The sequence below is a fragment of the Tinamus guttatus genome, unplaced genomic scaffold, assembly GCF_059628265.1.
Source record: "Tinamus guttatus ecotype Peru unplaced genomic scaffold, ASM5962826v1 Tinamus_guttatus_pri_ptg000503l, whole genome shotgun sequence".
Classification (NCBI taxonomy): domain Eukaryota; kingdom Metazoa; phylum Chordata; class Aves; order Tinamiformes; family Tinamidae; genus Tinamus; species Tinamus guttatus.
The window spans coordinates 1,448,290-1,467,407 of record NW_028289037.1 but is presented as its reverse complement, the minus strand read 5'-3'; the positions used below and the strand labels follow the sequence as shown (position 1 = coordinate 1,467,407).

The window sequence follows — 19,118 nt, the reverse complement described above, 5'->3', positions numbered from 1 at the left end:
CAATGGGATCCTGGCCTGCATTAGGAGGAGCATTGCCAGCAGGTCGAGGGAGGGGATCCTGCCCCTCTACTCAGCTCTGGTGAGGCTGCACCTGGAGTACTGGGAGCAGTTCTGGGCTGCCCAGTACAAGAGGGACGTGGAGCTTCTAGAGAGGGTCCAGAGTGGAGCTACGAAGATGATTAAGGGGCTGGAGCATCTATCGTGTGAGGAAAGACTAAGCGAGCTGGGCCTGTTTAGTCTGGAGAAGAGAAGGCTGGGAGGAGATTTGATTAACATGTCTAAGTACCTGAGGGTTGATTGTAGGGAGGATGGGGCCAGGCTCTTCTCTATGAGGGGTAATGGGTGTAAATTGAAACACAGGAAGTTCCACCTCTGTGTGAGGAAGAGCTTCTTCACTGTGAGGGTGACAGAGTCCTGGAACAGGCTGCCCAGAGAGATTGTGGAGTCTCCTTCTCTGGAGATCTTCCAAACCTGCCTGGTTGTGACCCTGTGCCCCGTGCTCTGGGTGTCCCTGCTGGAGCAGGGAGTTGGACTAGATGATCTCTGGAGGTTCCTTCCAACCCTAAGCATTCTGTGATTCTGTGGTACGTGAGGTAGCAGGCATGTTGCTCTGAGTTCTTTCAATTAGGTCATGGTCCAGAATGAATCCAAAATCAACGGCCTCCAGAGTGTCTAAGGAGTAAAGTAGAAGAACTCATGACTGAAATTTCTCTAACATCATAAGCTTCATTTCATGTTTGTTTAAACTTATATTTTTAGTTTTTAATGTAATACAGTGCTCCTAGAGAAAACAACATGGAAATAACAATTTTTGAAAATAAAAATGGTTTAGTTTTGTTCTGCTTTTCTCTCTCATAAAGATGCTTCCATGAAGATAAATTTTAGGACCTTTTTTCTTAATCCCTCTCTTTAAATGAAAATGCTCAAGTAACATCATCATCATCTCCATAGCAACCAAATGATCTCATAAGAATATTATGAGAGTTATGCAGCACAACTAAATTTCATATTTGAACAAAACAGCTCTTGCTTTATGCAAACATATATAATGAAATAGACTCACAGAGAAGAAACCAAAATCATTCAAGTGAAAATCAGAATAGATTCTCATTAAAATGTATTAAAATGTTGGAAATATTTCCCCATTTTCTTAAGGAGATGAGAGATTTTTAGTTATTTTTTGTCAAGTATCTTAAAACTCTTGCAAATTCTGAAAGTTCTTGGAAATTCTTTAATAATTCTGAGCTTCAGCAAGTCACCGACAGATTGGCCATTAGTATTTTAATAACTCCCTTATGTAAGTGACTTAAGTCTTTGTTGGATTATTTCACATTCCCAGTTGAAGCTGCAGATCTCTTCCAAGTGCCTCTCTGATAACTCCAACTTCAGGCCCTTGTCAAGAATGAAGGTCACATGCCCGGAGTTGCCTGTAGCAGCTGTGTAATCTGCTAATATTTAAGCACCATGAACTTGGTTGTTATTAATACTGGAGATAAGAGCAGTAAAAGAAAATTTAAAACTGGCTTTACTTTCTAGTTGTGTTTTTTTAAGGAGGTTACCTAATAATGCAAAGTTGAAGTCCACACGATGAGAGCTGGGCAAAGGGTGGCAAGTTCAGTTCACAAGATCCATTGCTTGCAGGCAGAAGACAGCGTATGTGTATGCCTACATTTTAGCATAGGTATTCTGAGACTGCAGGTGGCAGTCTGTAAGGGAGGCAGAGTAACGTGTTTTATGATTAAATATCGAGATTTTCAATGGATGGAGGTCGACTAGCATGTTTATCTGTGAAAAAGGTGGATATTTTCTATGCTGTCATTCTTTCAGCTGTCATAGAGCATAGACGTGCTTACTGTGGCCCAGTAGTCTGTTCTGCTGGGTGCTGTACAGATTAAAATAAAAAAAAAAAGTGTTTTTTCTTCATGTTTCAGCAGCACAATGCTGTTACTTGCTTGAATCTCTGCTGGATTGCTGCTGTGCTTGTATCTGTGAGCTGTGGGAAAGGTTCCTGGCTGCAGGACTTGAGATTTCCTTCGAGTCCCACCACTTGTAGCGTTTAATGAGCTTGCTGTGTGCGAGTGATGCCGTCTGCTTCCATTGTGCAGTTGTCTTTTGTTCTTCTTGAGATGGCAGAATTGGATCCATGCGCACATAGGGATTCATGCTCACTCCCACATCCTTCCCAGTTCTGAGCTCCTGAGGTGCCGTGTTCTGAATAGATTGAATAGATAGATCTGATTATAAATAGGATCTTGAAAAGTGAACTTTTGTGTTCAATCAAAGAAGAAAACACAACGCTGATACTAAATACCTGTCAGTTGTTCCTACGTAATTCTTGTCATGCAATTGTTAGTGGGATGTATAGGAACGTTTCTCCAGCCCGTTTCTTTCACTTGCTTATTCACACATGTGATGTCACAGGTAATGGCAGTTCCTTCAGCAATGCCTCGGTGTCCGCCTTTGCATGGTCTATAGGCACTTGTTGCACATCCATACAATATTTTCTATTTCCTCATAGCCAATCTGTTGCAATACTCTGCGCTAACAGCACTGCCCGCTCCTGGTTTATTTTCTTTGAAGGCCAGGTCAGCAGTTAGAGTGACAAACTGATCTAAATTCCATTTTGTTCATGTTCTGGACAAGAAATGGTGAAGAAAAATTTTGTAATGTATGTGTTGCTGCTGTTGCAGTTTTCTATCTCGGTTCCATGCTTTATGAAGGGACAGGGAAGCAGGGGAGGGTGTTTTTAGGGGCCGCCCGTGTTGCATGGTGCCAGGCAGGAGGTTCTGGCTCACGCTGGAACCTGTTGCTTTCTTTGTCTTCTACTCTGGAGTCTTTAACCAGGATCGTTCCAGATAGAAGCAGCTGAACATTTAGACTGTAAAAGCTACTTTGTGCCAGCCTGGGGGCACAGGGAGCACTTAGGTATTTGGAGACTGGAGATAGGAGCCAGATGAAGCAAGGAGTGACTGTCCTCATCGACTGCTGAGTTTTTAGGAATGTTGAGTATTGGGACAGTGGAGAGGCTCGTTGGCAGCTTGTGCATTGTAGCCTGTGACAGCTTTCCTAGACCTCACCGTGCTCTGCATGGTGCTTCCTGAAGGAGTCACCTTGCTAGAACCATGGTACTATGTGGCCTTCTGTCCTCGTTGTGGCCTAGTCCCACTCTAAATATGTGTTTTAGTCTAACAGCATAAGGTGTCAGATAAAGTTTATGCTGCCCTAATACTCCATCACTTCTCCCTAATGACTCTGACTGATGCTGTTATCTCCTGTTGTGCTTCCTCCAGGAGCTACTTTTGTTCTTGCCGTTACACTGAAGACGTTTTCTATCCTTTGCTTCTTCGAGTGAGAAGACTGTTATCCTGGTAACAGATAACATCTTGACACAGCCTTAGCTTTGTTAATTGCTAGTACTGGGGGGACTATTTTTGGAAGATGAATATGAGGCAGAGAATGCCTAGAGTTTATGGCTGATACACTGGGTGCACACTAGTACTGTTGTAAGTGTACAAGGCCAGGGAAAATCAAAAGGGAGAATCTCTGAACTGGACTGAGGATGCCACCAAACATGTTTTAGTAGGTTGTCATTCATAATACTCAGCTGTGTCTCCTTTCTGAAGGCGTAAGGAAGCCCAAGGGAAAGAAGGAATATAAGAGAGTTAGCACCCCTCCCATCGATCTGGTGAGCGGGGGAAAGGGGTGTCCTTGAGACACACCTGTACACTGATGAAATGCTGACTTGGCCATTCCTATTAGCTGTTTTATTTGTAAATTGTTTTTTATTGAAGGATCCTTAATACATACTATGTATGATCACTGTGTTTCTTCAATGAGCAGTGAGCTGTAGGTTATTGCAAGACATTGGGGTATGTCAGCTGAACATAATGGCCTCAGCAAACCCACTAATGCTGACGGAAAGCAGAGCCCATCGTAATCTTGTGTTCTGGTGGATCACATTAGTGAAGGTCACCTGGGTAGGAATGTGTTGTAGAGGGGCCGTGAGAGAATAGGGAATCTTGCTTCGAAGAAGAAAATGGTCTAATTTTGTTGGGATATTATAGCCCTTTAGGGCAGTTTGGTGGAGACTGGCTGAAGAACAGAGGTTTTGTTTTTTGTGTGTGAAAATGTGAAATGTGAAAGGATTATTTCTGCTTTTAACAGGGTTAGTTTTCAGCTGATGTTTCTCATGTGTTCTTCATGTTGTGTTGTAGGCGGCAAGGTGATTTATTTATTTATTTATTTATTGTGAACAGATGCATCCAAGTCCAGAGTCTGCCTACCAGCTATAGCCCAGTTTGCTCCTAGCTGCATTTTCTGACATGACACAAACTTACTTTTTTTGAGTGGACAGTACTGATCGCGATGTAATTCTTTTTCCTTTTGCTAAACAACTTTGCTGAACAGTGATCAATTCTTAACTATTTTTTACCTTACTATTTTATGGTCCTTCTCTTTTCCAGGCCTTTTAAGTAGATAGGAGTATGCAGCCCAGCAGTCGTCATCTTTTGTAGCCCATTGCTTTGATATTCTTGAAATATTTTTACTTACACTGTCTCACCTTTGTGAGATACTTGGAAGCACTGGACAAATTATGTGTTTGCAGGATGGCACAAACATTTTCCAGTGCATATGTCATTGAATGTATAACTGTGTCTTGGTCCCCTCATTAGTTTGCATGGAAGAATACTGTGGCCTTTTGGAAATCTTGTGCAAGAATACATCTAACAAACAAGTCAGCTACATTTGCTTGAGGACTTTGAAAGTAGGATCAAAGCTGGCATGAAATTGCCCAATTTAGTAGATCTGTTAGCTTGGATGCACTTGGGGGAAGTGAGGCTTCCACTTATCTCTGTGCAGCAGCTGGAATGGGAATTGTCCAGAGAATTCTGACAGATTGAAGACAAATGAAAATAGTTTTGCTTGGGATTTCCGGTCTGCATCAGCTAGGAAGTTTTCTTCTGCCTTGCCACAGTGTGGATAGGCTCAGTACAGCAGTCTGGTTTCAGTAGTGTTTTTTCTACAGCTCAGAAAAGTGAAACAGCCGGTAGAATCGGGACAATGTTGTTGATTACTGTTAATAATGTTTCTTTCCTGAACTTGATAGACAGCCTGTGTGTTTCCAGCCACAGGAAAGCAGTAACTGCTATTGAAGTTGGTGGGCTCCTATCTTTGCAAAATGCAGTTGCAAGCCCAACATGTTAAACTCTGAGGATGAAAATTGATTTTAAGAAGGAATGTTTTTATCTCAAGGCTGCTGATATTAAAGAGAGAGTGTTCTTACTGGTCAGACTGACTACAATACGGTTATCAGCTTCTCTTATGGTACCCTCACCTTTTGGGTAAAAAGTAGCAAATACATTTCATGGGAATAAAGTACGTCTTAGGAGGTCTGTTGGGAGTGTCTTTTTGATCTGCCTTCTGTGCAGTTTCCTTGCAGTGATCCAATCCCCTGTTTAGTGAGCTTCTCTGCCTTGCTTGTAACCTTGCCAGTAATGGTGAGTTCGGTCTAGGTCACTTTACTGTTTCAGATCACAATCAAGTTCTTTTACCTAGGTTTTGACAGTGCAGAAAGAATAACAATCCTTGTTTATTTCAGAATACCAGGTGCATGATAAGCAAAAATAACCAAACGCTGCTAGTGTTTTTGGCAGCTGAAATAGGAAATGCTACCCTGGCAGATGCACCTTTGCAACTTATGAGTATTGGTATGAATGTGTAAGAAAGGTAATTGTCAGCTGTGTAAGCAAATTAGTTAAATTAAAAAGCAAATCTGAGTATTATTTTACTCATTCAGAATTAATAGATTTCTGGTGTGAATTCAAACTTGTTCTGACTTCCTGTGTTTCAGTCAGTCACACAGAAACGGAAGGTCAAACCTTGGCTTGGCACATTTTGAAAGGGTATGTATATTTTTAGCCATCATCCAATCAGGCCTGTTACGTAAACTGGGCCGCATGCATTACAAGCAGGGTCAATAACTTCTGATAAATCCAGTCTAAGGAATACCTCTAGAAGTCAGACAGATAGTTTCAGTCTTGATTTGAGGTCTTTTAGTGGTGGAGAATACACTGTGTTCTTCTTTAGTGTTTAGGAACAGAAGGGCTTTTAAAAATGCTTTTGTTTTCATCGTGAAGGTACTACAGCTTGGGCTCATTTGTTGGCATCCTCTCTTTGTATATGCTTCTAGGTAGTGTTCCAGGAAATTAGACACTTGGAGCCCCTGAACTCTCCAAAGTGAGACTGACTTGCCAGGACTCCAGTTCTGTGCTTGGAGATGAGCAGTTCTCGAGCGCTTACCTGCTTGGAGCCAGGAATTTTCATGAGGGTGAGATGGGGAGAGACATCTTTTCCTCCATCAACTTTCATGTCCATACTTGAGCTGTATTCACGTTGAGCTGAAGGAGCGCGTGAGGAAGAAACAGCATTCCAAAAGTTTCTCTCACCATCTTTGTTGGGACTTGCTGCTGTCCCAATGAACTTCGGGGAATATTGCAGCAATGCCTGAATGTTTTTGGCTCCCCATCAATTTCTACTCCGTCCAGATTGTTTGTACAAAAATGGTCTTCATAACAACAGTAGGAAATTCAGACATTTTGCCATTTAGGTTAATTCTCTACTGTCATTAATTCTGATTTTCCTGCTGCCCTGTCTCCCTAGTGCTTAATCTTTTTTTCTATCTTCTCTCCTGTGTGGTGCACAAACATTATGAGTCCTCTTGTACCTTTGATGTCACATAATGTGTGACAATTTTTTCCTTCTGTGTATACATGGCTAATGTGTTAGTAGAGTTGATTGGAAACAGAATATACTCTTTGCTTCCCAGGGATTCTGGTCTGTGTTACACAGCTACATTTTCCTGGGGAAGGGTGTCTCTGTTTTTTTGTTGAGCATGGAAGTGCCGTTGAAACTGCATATCTGTAAATTGGCTGAGCACCAGTCAACAAAGAGGAAAGAGCTGGAGAAAGTGTCCTGAAATAAAACTCAAGGTGCGGGGGATCCTGGGGATAAGAACAGCTCCAGCTTGCAAATCAGCCCATTTGGTCCCTTGCTGGACACCCTCCTTTCTCTGTGCTCCCTTTGTGTCCCTTTTTCTGAACATCGGTGCTAATGGAAGGGTGGTTTTTTTTTTTTTTTTTCCTGATTTGCTACTTATTGCCTGAAATGCACAGTGCTGGCTTCACATACAGTCTAAAGCACAAATATGCATAGCTGTTGTTGGCCAAAACTTCAAAGTATCTATCTGTAGGAATGAAAATCCCCTTTGAGGTTTTCTGTGTGTTATTCCTTTCTTTTCTCGGGTATGTCCTGATGCTTTTATAAGTTTAGTTTCTTCCTTGAAGCCTGTATTGCATTCTCTTCTGGTTTTAAAAAATAAACGTTAGATGCTGGAGAGCTTTATTCATTAAACCTTACTTAATACAAATAACTGTTTTTTACTGAGTGTTAACATCTGTTAAAAAGCTTCTCTTTGTAAAGAGCCATAACGAATGTGATCCCTCTCAGAGCTGCCTTGCCGAAGGCCTCCTCACACCGTGTCAGACGTGCCATGCCCACCAGCTCACCGTTATCGCAGATGGGTTTTGCTCTTTATGGAGAGGGAAGTGGAGTCAAAGGAGGAACTTTCCTGAGTACCATCCCAAGCCACCTAAGACCACTGATATGGGTATTGGTGAACATGAGCTCAGGGTGCCAAAGGGAGCCACACGGTGCCTGTGGGTCAGTTTACATCAAGCAGGCTGCCTTGCTGGCATCAGGTTACTTAGTCCACTTTCAACTGTTAGTGTACCTGGGAACAACGTCCAGAGTAGCACTGAAAGCTTTTTTTTGGCCGTTTCCAGCAGCAGAATCTGCTAGTGACACCTGTCATCAGTGTTAGGCCTGCATGTGCAGTGTGAGCTTGGCACACAGCTGGGATTGGATGGAAAAAGTAAATTAAATATTTCTCTTCCTAGCATTTGCATCTGTCCCTCTGAAAATGTAACATGGTATATTAGAGGATATTTCCTTGCTTGAACACACCTTTCAAGGGAATTGATGAGTTATACCTTAGTGAACCTGTAATCCTGGACTAGTCATCCCTTTCTTCTCCGGTTCCCCAGGCTATCGGAAGAGGTGGCAGTAGCTGGCGTGAAGCGAAGGAAGCCACGGGCTGCAATTGCTGCTTGGACTGCAGGTCTGCCCCTGGCCCACCAGCTGCAGCCTCTCCTTCAGGGTGGCTTGAAAGAAATTTGCTGTGACAAAAATGATCCAAGGAAAGCAGAGAAGTGGCAGATGGGCTTGAACGTGCTGGTGTGGGGCTTCCCCAGACTGCTTGTTTCAGTGAGACCGGAGCAGGAGAGGCTGAAGTATGAAAAGCAACGTCGGCCTTTTCCTGTGTTCGTTGCAGCCTCAGTTTCTTTCTGCTTGGAGTTCTAGGGCAGCATAAAATTTAAACTTAGTGGCAGGTGAAATGGCATTGATTGCATTTTTAATGGATATAGGTGTCTGAAATCTTTTTAGTTTGTGTGTATTTGTTGCAGCAGTGCCAGGAAGTTGGGTTTCTTTTCCCCAGCAAAGTTGCTGATGCTCTAGAGTGCCAGGTTCTTGCAAAGGGAGCTAAAATAAATCTCTGCTTACTACGAGATGATTACATTTGGGGCAACATGTACTTTAGAAGCTGCACATTTTTAGATTCTCAGGCTCACAGTTACACTTTGATTTTTTGCAACTGCCTCCATGCAGATTTCTGTGCAAACACAGATTTGGGACTGTCAATGAGGCCTGGCATAGCACCCCTTCAGGTGTGTTCTTTTCATTTGGTCTTTTAAATTACCCTTAAAATTTTATGGTAAGAAGCCATTTTCATACACTTCTCAAAATATTTTAAAGCTTTTATTTTATTTTATTTTTAATTGATCCATTTCAGGTAAGGAAAAACTGACTGATGATTCCTCACTGGATATGTGAGTGGGGATATAATGCAGTATACTGTTCAGCTGGGTTCCTCCTGCGCTACCATTTTCTGCAGTAGTCTGGTGCGCGCTACTAGAGCTGCAGCTGCAGTCTAGGTGACACCTTCACTGTTACAGTTGCTCTGTTTGCTACTTCCAAGGAAGGCAGTCATATATTCTTATTGAAGTTTCTGATGTTAAGTATAAGATTTTCTGTCCTGGCCTTTGTCTGTTTTTCCCCGTCAGAGAGGTGTGTTGGTTTTGTCAAAGTGTTTTGAAGGACTGGGAAATTATAGCAGGCAGAGACGGAGGAGGTGAATCTGCTCATTGCCAAAAGCAGCAAAGGGCTGGCAGGGTATGTCAAGGAGGACAAGGATGACAGGCCTTATTTCATAGGGGATGTAGAATATTTTTAATCTAGTCTTCCAGAAAAGTTTTCTGTTTAGTCATTTTGTGTTTGTGGTGATTAATGTAGCTTAGATATTAAGCTGTCCCTGAAGAGTTGTCTGACTTGAAGAAAAATGTAGGTACTGTGCTTCAGAGCTGATGGAATCAAAAAGTCTACACCTTAAGTTTAGATAGGTACTGTGCTTCAGAGCTGATGGAGTCAAAAAGTCTACACCTTAAGTTTAGATAATTGAAAATGGTGGAAGTTGGAGGTAGAAGTACAAGTAACCAAATAATTATATTGGAATTCAGTCCCTTACTGAGTTACTTTCTTGGTCAACTTGATAAATCCAAACATTGCAATCTTGGCACCTATCAGCTGAGGGGCATGTATGGTGCTCTGAAATTCTTTGCTAGAAGCAGAAAAATGTGGATGGTGAAGGTGATTTAATATTCAATCCGAGCAGAAGGGTATGTTGAAAGAATCTGATAGTTGAAAACTTTCATGACTTGTTAACGTGCACTTGTTTGGGAATTGCAGGGTTGCTTAAGGGAAGCACTTGTAGCAAAAATGTTGAATAACTTAGTGGAAATGTGAAATTAGTAAAGTAAACATGACTGTCTAAAGCAGTACCTAATTTATCTAAGGCGAACATTTATTTTCATCATTCATTCTGTTGTTTGAATTCTTCTTCTAAATGACACTTCGACATCTTGTGTATAAATTATGCATATTAATGTAATTGTATTTACTTGTAGGTGGCTCTAACCAAGAGAGCTGATCCAGCTGAGTTGAAAACAATATTTTTGAAGGTATGTATGAAGTAAATATTTTACTCTTTCAGCTTAAATTTTTCCTATCTTTTACTCCTTTATTGCAGTATACAACTCTTGATAGTTTTCCAACCATTAATCATTCACTGTATTATTACCATGTTAGACTTAAATACCACTATCAGAATTGAACAATGCTCACCAAGAAGTCAGATACATTCCTGAGTGATTATTGTATTGACTCAGAAGAAGTAATACTATCTTAGGGAAAAAAAAAAAACCCTCATTGTTCAGCAAATGGGGTGGGAGTTTCAATATTGCTCTGACACATGGTAAAATGTTAGTGTAGACACCTTGCTGTTAGACCCTTGGGTGAACTTCCTGCTCCCACCCTTGCTTCCTTCCTGCTGCCAGTGTCACCTGTGCTTTTCCAGCTCCATGGAAGTGTTGAGAAGGTCACCATGTGAAATGGTGGCCACGGTTTAATTTCACAATCCTTCGGTGTTGTCCTACAGCAGAAGTATCCTTGTAAATTATGAAATGACTTGTCTGCTTGCTCGCATGCATGAAAATAAGCCAACTGTAGTGCTTTGACGGACTGCAGTGATCTATTTCCTAAATATAAAGGAATATTCCAAACTTCTTTCTTTCTAAGATCTGTTAGGACAATGTCTGTGGTAGTATAGAAGTTTGGAATAGAAAAAAGTGTACAGAAATTGATGAGGCTGGAGAATATATGTGAGTGAGGTAGGTGACCTCTTGAATCTCAATTATGCTTATGAAGGGCTTGAGTGGCTGAGAGAGCTGACACCTTTCCAGGTTCCTTCTTCCACATTCTGTCTCTCCGGTGTCATGCCGCAGTCTCCGTGAGCTTTTTCTGGGCATGTTTTTCCATTGGCTCTTACCATGTTTTGTTAACAATATGTGTAGATGAATATGTCAGTATTCATAGTTTTATCATATACTGTTCATGTTCATAGCTGTGAAATTGAATTTTCAGTTGGGAAAATTAAGACTTACCTTACTAAACCCTGGAACTGATATCTGTCAGGAGAGGAAAAAGTCGCTAGAAAAAGAATGGGGTTTTCATAGGAAAATTTTTGAAAAACAAGATGCAAATAGAGACAGCAGATGGGAATAGACTGCTGACTTGGGGAGAGGTTGTTGGTTGAACGTATTAAGGAGAATTCTGGTGTTCTGTTAAGAAGCTGAGAGATTCAGGTGTGGGTGGATTGGTTGGTTTGTTGAAGACTACTGCGTTTCCTGCCTACTTGGGTCTCTGAAGACTTAACTCCTTTAGCTTCCAGCTGCTGTGAATTGGATGGGTCAGCGCTGAGCCCGCTGAATGCTGCCTCCTGTCCCTTTCTCTTGCCTTTTCTGTTACACCCACCATTGAAAAGAAGAGGTCTCGCTAATTGGAAGAATGAAACATGATCTCAGCATTTCCTTCAGCGTCACATAGGAACTGCTGTGCCACTCGCCTAGGAAGGGCAGAGGATGGGTGTCTGTGGCGTGTTGTTCTGTGCACGGCCGGCAAGCTAGGGCCAGAGTGTTCATTAAACTGAACCTGCTTCAGCTGATTTTCTGTGGTGAGGCCCATGTGGTTGTTTCTGCCGATTGTGGATTCTTCTGCTGTAAAACAGCATGGCAGCCATTTTTAAAACTCAATTAAGAGTGAAAAAATACCACTTCCACATTTCCATGTAGAAATGATGTTCACTGTGTAGAAATAAATAGGAGGCTGTCAGTTTAAACACAGTTCATTACAGTCAACTTTCAGAATTTTTAGTACATCAGAGCTACAATCAAATGTTTGCAAATCTTATTTAAAATGGAGTTGAACTGGTTAATATTTGACTACCTAAAATGTATGGAAATAAGTTACCAAAAAGCCATTAAGTACTATTGTATAATATCAAATTCTCTGTGGGTATAATTGCCAAAGTGGGGAAAAATACAATTGTAAAGAACCATATTTTTTCAATGCTCTTTTCCAAAACCAATGGAATGGATGTTTTTCTCTTTTTGTTATGATAATTTCTAAGAGTAACTCTACTTAGTTTCTAAGTCTCTACCCTAACCCCTAAGAGATTAGATTTTAGTCAAAGTGATCAAGCTGACATTTTCCAAGGTCATTTTCTATACGTAGTATAGTGTACGTGATTGGATTTCAAATACACTTGAGTAAATCACAATGACAAGAAACAGGGGGGACACTGAAACCTTGTGCTGTTTTCTGTTATTGAGTGCCCTAGCAGGGGGTTAGCCTGGAAGAAAAAATGAAATATAGAAGCATAGACTGTATGACTTATTTGATTTGTTTCTCAATAGCAGCTGTGTTAAAAGTTTCTGAGGCTGGGATTCTGAAAGCTTCTGTCTCCCTGCAAATGATTACACTGAAATGAATTGATCTGCTCGTTCTTATAAAAGTATACAATTGAAAATTCTTTGCAGTGTATCAGCTAGAAAGCTCGCTTTACAAGCAGTGTCTATTGAAACATGAATCCTTAAATACTAACCAATATATAGATGCCAAAGCAAGTTATGTTTTGTTTGGGCTTGCCTCTCTAAAGACTTGTTCCTTGAAGATATTGCTTTACCTGAAAGCTGTATTTATATTGCACTAGAAGAAAATAATCTGCTTGCTGTTAGCTTGCTTTGGCTTCCTTGGGAGCTGTGTGCCTGCAGCAGGGATAACGGTGCTCGGCAGCCACCAGGATGACTCTCTGAACGAAACCGGGGAGAGGCATAGCCATGTAAAACAAAACACGTCTTTGCTGTTTTGTGATTCTTCAATAGGCATCTAATATATTTATTACAATGTGGATAATGCTCTATGGGGAGCTGCAAAAATGTTTTATCATCCCATCTTAGGAAAAAAAAAGATATTAGCGGTTTGCTTTCCTGTTGTGCTCAATGTTGGTTATCCTGAGGCAGACCTGTTTCACTGAAAGACAGCACATAGTACTGTAAATATTGCTTAGGGCTTTTGTTTTCTAACTATTGTCTTTATCATCTCTCCTGCCCCTCTCACTCCCCACCAAAAAGAAACATTTTTAGAGTTGATTTCAAGCTATACCTTTCTACAGAAAATTGGTGCTTTTATATTTGAGGGATGACTGAAGAATCACAAGGCAATATTATTTATGTATTATCTTCAAAAAAATAAAAAAATAATAAAAGAAACCTGAAACTGGTGGCCTTCCATGGAGCAAGTAGGGTTAGTGGAATGCAGGATAGTAACTCTGGCATAAAGAAGAGAATACCAGAGGGGTTTTGTAAGACCTCAGATCACTCTTTGTGTTTTTAAATGTGCTAACTTGCCATGCCCAAGTTTTTGCTTCCTCTTACTTAATTTTATTTCCTGCAAATCACTACTTTCTTGTCTTGTTTCAGCATTTTAACCAAGAAAGAAAATCTGTAGGTGCCTCTTATGAACTAGCTGTGCCTGCATTTGCTGTTGTGCAGTAACTCCCAAAGAGCACCCTCAGGTGGACGCTCGTGTGGGATAATTCACTCTGCCGAAAGTCGTTTCTCTTGCAAACCCACCTTTTAATATTGAAATACATTGGCTACACAAAGGTTTCATTTTAGCTAAATAAAATACACTAGTGTATCTCCCACTTGTTACAGTTTTCAGTGAGCCTAAAATGTCTTCTAGGTGCATGCAGGCATTTTGTTCTTCTCCAAAAAAAAAAAAAAATCCATGCAGGAGTATTAACTGTTTCTGGTTTAAATATGCAGAAATTGTTGACATGATGAACAAACAGTCATAGATCTGTAGCTCTTTGGGCTGGAAGCGAATCTGTTTCATTGCCGAGTCCCACAGACTCGGTCCTGATTCAGGAGCTGTCCTACTGGGGTACTGCAAAACTGATGGGAACAGTGGGTAGCCTGGAGAGCACTGAGTCTGCGGCACTAAATATTTTGTTTGTTTAACAGTATGCAAGTGTGGAGAAGAATGGAGAGTTCTTCATGTCTCCTAATGACTTTGTCACACGGTACCTGAAGATAGCTGGAGATGGCTTGCCTAACGCGAGCACCGTGCAGCTCCTTGCAGGTGTGGTTGATCAGACCAAAGATGGGTAAGTTTGGGGGTTTTTCTTTTCATTTTTGTTCATTTAGAAAATACTAATGGAAAGGTTCTTTCCAAAACAATTTAGGTCCCCAAGAGTTATCCCCGTCGACCTCTCAATACATAACGGAATTCAGTATCTTTTAAGTGGATTGAGTAACAACAGTACTTTGCAGTATGTAGCTGAGCAGGCTTTTTTTCCTGTCCACTATATATATTTTTAATCCATTGGACCTTTCATGTTTGTTGGCCAGCTTTCCTAACTCCTGCTTTCCTTTCCCTCCCATGAGACTTTCTGTCCCTGTTTACTTCATATACTTGTCAACAACACACATACAAATAGCAGTTTAAAATATGTTGGGGTGATGTAGGAAGAGATCATAGAAAAAAGGTGCCTCTGCTTTGCTTTGCTTTGCCACTGGTACTGTTAAGTTTTTCCTCGAGGGAGGAGGAGCAACTCAGGTAATTAAGGAGCCACTTGGCAGGCTTTGGAGGATGGGGTGTTTTTGGTTGCACATGGTTTGCATTTGAAAGGCTGACTTTGCCAATAGGCAAGATTAGCTACCCCTCCACCTTCCTCCCCTCCTCCTTATATGAAATCCTAGCTTTGGCTTTTGGTGCTTGCCCAGGCAAGCTGTCTCTTCACCCCTATGAATGCGTTTTTTGAACCCTGCCTTTAAAGTATCTTTAGAGAAACTTTAGAATAATTAGCTATGGACTCAAAGTCTGTAGTTGTGGCATTTTCAGAAACCAGAAAACTTCAGGCATGACTCATACCAGCATTTGCACAGAGTAAAATGGGAGGTAAATAAAGCATGACTACAGAATGCGAATGGGCACATATAAACCTGAACTTTTCTGATGGTTTCTATGCCCTCTTTTCTTCATCTGACCTCACACATCTGGCAGGTGAGCACCTTAAACCTTGCAGACAAGTTAATGTGATGTTTGTTATCCCCAGTAAAAGAATCTGGTAAAAAGCTTCATTGGTAACTCTGGCATAGTGGTAGCAAGGAAGTAGTAGCTTCAGATGGCATTTGGCTGAAAATGCTAAATCTTTCTCAGATTTCAACCACTCTCTACTTGGTTTGATGCCTATAAAAACTGCATTTTCTAGGTTACATGGCTTCAAATCCCTTTTCTAATAAGAAGATTGTGAGTATAATCTGTACCTTGTGATTTGGATCTCCCTCGCAAGTAGAGGCTGGTGTCAGAAAGAGCAAAATGAAAACTGTAGCCTGTGTGTGCTGACAAGTCTGGGGGTTCTTAACTTGGTGAGATTGTGCAGGTTTTGCAGGGTAACTCTGAGGCTTCTCATCACAGCCTTTTGCTCTGCATGAGAGTTGTTCCTGCAGTTGTTCATGTGCAGTGGCTGGGGACTCCACGTTTCTGGCATGTCTTTGCTAGAGAGTCTCTCCTCAGACTTTCTTCTCATGTAGCTGGTATCTATTATGTGAATAAATGGAGAAGGTTCTGAAAATGATTAACTTTCCTCTCCAATCTGACATTGCAGGTTGGTTGGTTGGTTGGTTTTTGGTGATGCGTAAAGCAATCCTTTTTGAACTGGCTATCCGGAGGAGCTTTTCTTGGATTCTGGAATGAAATCTGCCTGGAATGGCAATGGGACTTTTGTCCTTCTGTTGAATTCTTGCCACCTTGGCAGTCTTCTGAGTTCAGAGCCGCTAGTAACAAACTAGTTTTGTTACCATTCATTTTTAATAGGCTGGTGAATTTTTAGAGGCTCATAACTTTAAACCTCATAAGCCTGTTTGATAATTCAGCTTTATTTCTAATATAAAAAGATAGTCACAAGTTAATTTTGTTATAGTGTTAGTGTCTTAAAGGAGTGAAATGCCGCTACATTATTTATCTCCTGTCTCAGATCCCTGCTGCCTTCTAAAGAAGCATCTGCTCCTCGTGATCAGTGAGTGTGACCACTCTCCTTCAAAAATCCCGAGCCCAGAATCACAAAGGTTGTTTCTTAGTGCTTAGTGCTCCTTAAACACTTAAGCAATTTCTTTTGATTTCAGTGAGAAGTTATGTACAGATACCAAGTGAGAGATACTGAAATCTCTAAATCACACAGGTAAAAAGAAACAAGACAGCAAAATAACTGCCCATCCTTTAGCAGAATAAACAGGCCAGTAGAGAGCTGCTTGCCCCTGCATTGCAGAAGTCCTTAGTGGAAACCAGGTACATGGAAATGAACTTCATGATACATTTTTTCCCTTGTACAGTTGGGCTTTCTAGGCAAATTGTCAGTGCTTAACAGAATCTGTAAATTCCATGGCAGTAGGCAATGCAGAATGGACCAGGCAGCAGAAATGAGCCTGACACTGGGTGATTCTTTTCTTACATATTTTTTTTCTCAGAGAGCTGAACTGTACAGAGAAAGGTGCAAGTGAGGAACGGTACTTTTCTGGCTTGGACTGTCACTGTGGGTGCCCTAGGCAGGATCTCTTGCCTCCTGGCTCCAGACCAGTTTTTGCTCTGAGGAGTTAAGGGTTTGAGGGTAGCTACAGAAGCTGCTGTTGCTCTGATGCCTTAAAGGGAGGCTCCGGTGTCCAAGGCTGTTGTCCAGCCAATACCTGCTGCCGTAGGAGCAAGTTTTGTCTCAATCCCTAGGCTCTAGACATAGGGATCTTAGAGGGCAGAAAAGAATCCATTCACATTCTGAGGCATCTTTTTAAGGTGTTCTTTACAAAAACCCCTTTCTTGCTGGCTGCCAGAGAAGCCTTTCAAGCTAGTCGGCCAGTAGTAAAACAGATTAGGAGAAAAGAGAGGGGAAAAAAGGGATCTATATCCCTCTATCTCATATGGCTGTAGGTTGTGTGAAACAGACTTATGAATCTTGCCTAGTTTGGAGCCTTAAATTTCTCATTCTTGGTTTTGGTTGAAAAAATGCTTTATCTGGCTTCAGCTGGATCAGAAACTCTTCCAGCAGGAGAGTGGCAGTATTAAGGCACAGCAGCAGCAGTCCAGGCATTTCCCATCCTGCCTCCTGGAACATAATGTTTTCTGTCTTTTGTTGTACTTTTAAACACCTAATAAAATAAGTATTTACTATACATCTCTGTTTGGACTGTAGTAACTAACACTTTACTGAGAAATGCTATGTGCTTTATTTTTAGAAAGGACAAACTATTCAAAAATAACACTCGGAAATGCATTTTCCATTATTATTGGATATAAATTTATCCCCTAATGCACCAATTTACACTATACTTAGTTTACCTAGGTTACAGCATAAAATAATAGATGTAGCTTCAATTTGAATCCCATTATGTTATCATGTTTAAATTGCTGATACAGTAAAAACATATGCACTGATTTCTGAAGAAACATCATTGCATTTGTATGCATTATACATACAAAAGCCCTTATGCATAAGGGCTTTTTTCCTTAGTATGGCTACATGCAGACTTTCCCTGGTGGAAAAGCATTACATCTGTGTGGTGCCCAATGCCTTTGGGCATGACAACCAAAAGAAGAAGCATGGAGTAAGGAGGAAAAGTTTGAAATAGAGATCTCGCTGCATTGTATCCAGGTGTTGCATCTGGCTTCTGGCTCTTGCATTTGGATATTCTGAAAATATCAGAATTTCGGTATTCCTGTGCAGTGTTGCCACTACTAATGAGGACATGAAGGTGAGGGGAAATTTTGACCGTTTGGGTAGGATATCTTCAAGATTGATGGGTGATTCTATAAACATTTCATCTCTTCTCTTCGCACTGCTTAAAATTACTAGGCTTTTCTCTGCTTTTGTAATATAAATGAGCACTTGTTTAAATAGGTAAAATAACTCTTAAGTAGTATATTGAAGTCCCTGTTAATATGTGCTGTTTAATGACACCTAATGATATTCAGTGAAGGGTTATGCTAAACCCAAAAGGCTGATGCTAAACCAGAGAGAAAATGTGTTACCCAGGCAACTACCCTTGTGCAGTATAGAGAAGTGAGCATATGGCTATGAGGTACACATTATTTCAGCATCTTTAAGCATTAAGAATCACACGTGTAATTGACTGTGAAAAATTACTGCTCAGTTACTGTATTGTATGGTCATAATAGAAGTAAATGAATACGTCATTGTTGCTAGAATAGATCTGTTGGGAATCACTAGTGGGCTAGTCTACTTAGGGAGCAAAAATACAATAAGAAGAAAATAGCTGGTTTAATTAACATGTAAAAATTGGGTTAATTTGAATTCAGCTGGCACAGGCGATATTAATGTCTCTTCTTTAATAGTCTGACTGGAACCACACAATTTGTACACTTTTAATCTTCCTAGACCTATGCATAATTGTTCTTAAGAATGGACACGGGTTATTTTAATGCTCTGTCTCTGACTGACGGGGAATTTATTACTTGCAAGTAGTGACAGAGAATGCTTCTACTAGTATAAAGTTTGGTGGCCGTGTTAGTGTGTGGATTTCTAATCAAATCCAGGTCTAATCTAACCCGGTGTGCTCCTAGCCTGATGTGGGGGTTCTGCTAGGATACGTGCTGGATTTTTTTCTCTATTATGGCCACTGTATGTACTGGGATATGGTACTAAGGATAACAAGATAATAATTGCTGTTTCATGTAAAAAGAGGCTTTATAAGAGCAGATGGGCTGCATTGTTAGCTCTAGACAGACCTGCTCTAGAGTCTTGCCATGTTATCTATTCTGTTCTTTTTGTCTGTTTTTTTTTTAAACTTTTGGGCAGAAGCAATAGTGGTTTGCATCTGTTTAATGTATATTTTGTCAGGTATGCAGCAAATAATTGCAGATATATTTTTATATTTTTTAGAATAATTTTAACTATAAATGTGCTTATTTTCACTCTATGTATGTATATCTTGGAGAAGGTAAAGGAGGCTCACTCTTTTGGTCTTCTCTACACAATGCTTATTTTTGATAGTCTCTTTCTGTTTATCCTCTCATAATTACATGTTCTTCTCAGA

The 19,118-nt window shown here is 40.7% G+C and overlaps 1 protein-coding gene across 2 annotated transcripts in view; it reads left to right on the top strand.

Annotated features, from left to right (window-relative positions):
* SLC25A13 (solute carrier family 25 member 13) overlaps window positions 1-19,118 on the top strand; it is a 96,148-nt gene that overhangs the window by 12,736 nt on the left and 64,294 nt on the right. For both annotated transcript variants that reach the window (XM_088533465.1, XM_088533466.1), the window contains 2 exons: window positions 10,080-10,133; window positions 14,037-14,179. In XM_088533465.1, the coding sequence (XP_088389591.1) occupies window positions 10,080-10,133; window positions 14,037-14,179 (197 nt within the window). The remainder of the gene's footprint in view (window positions 1-10,079; window positions 10,134-14,036; window positions 14,180-19,118) is intronic.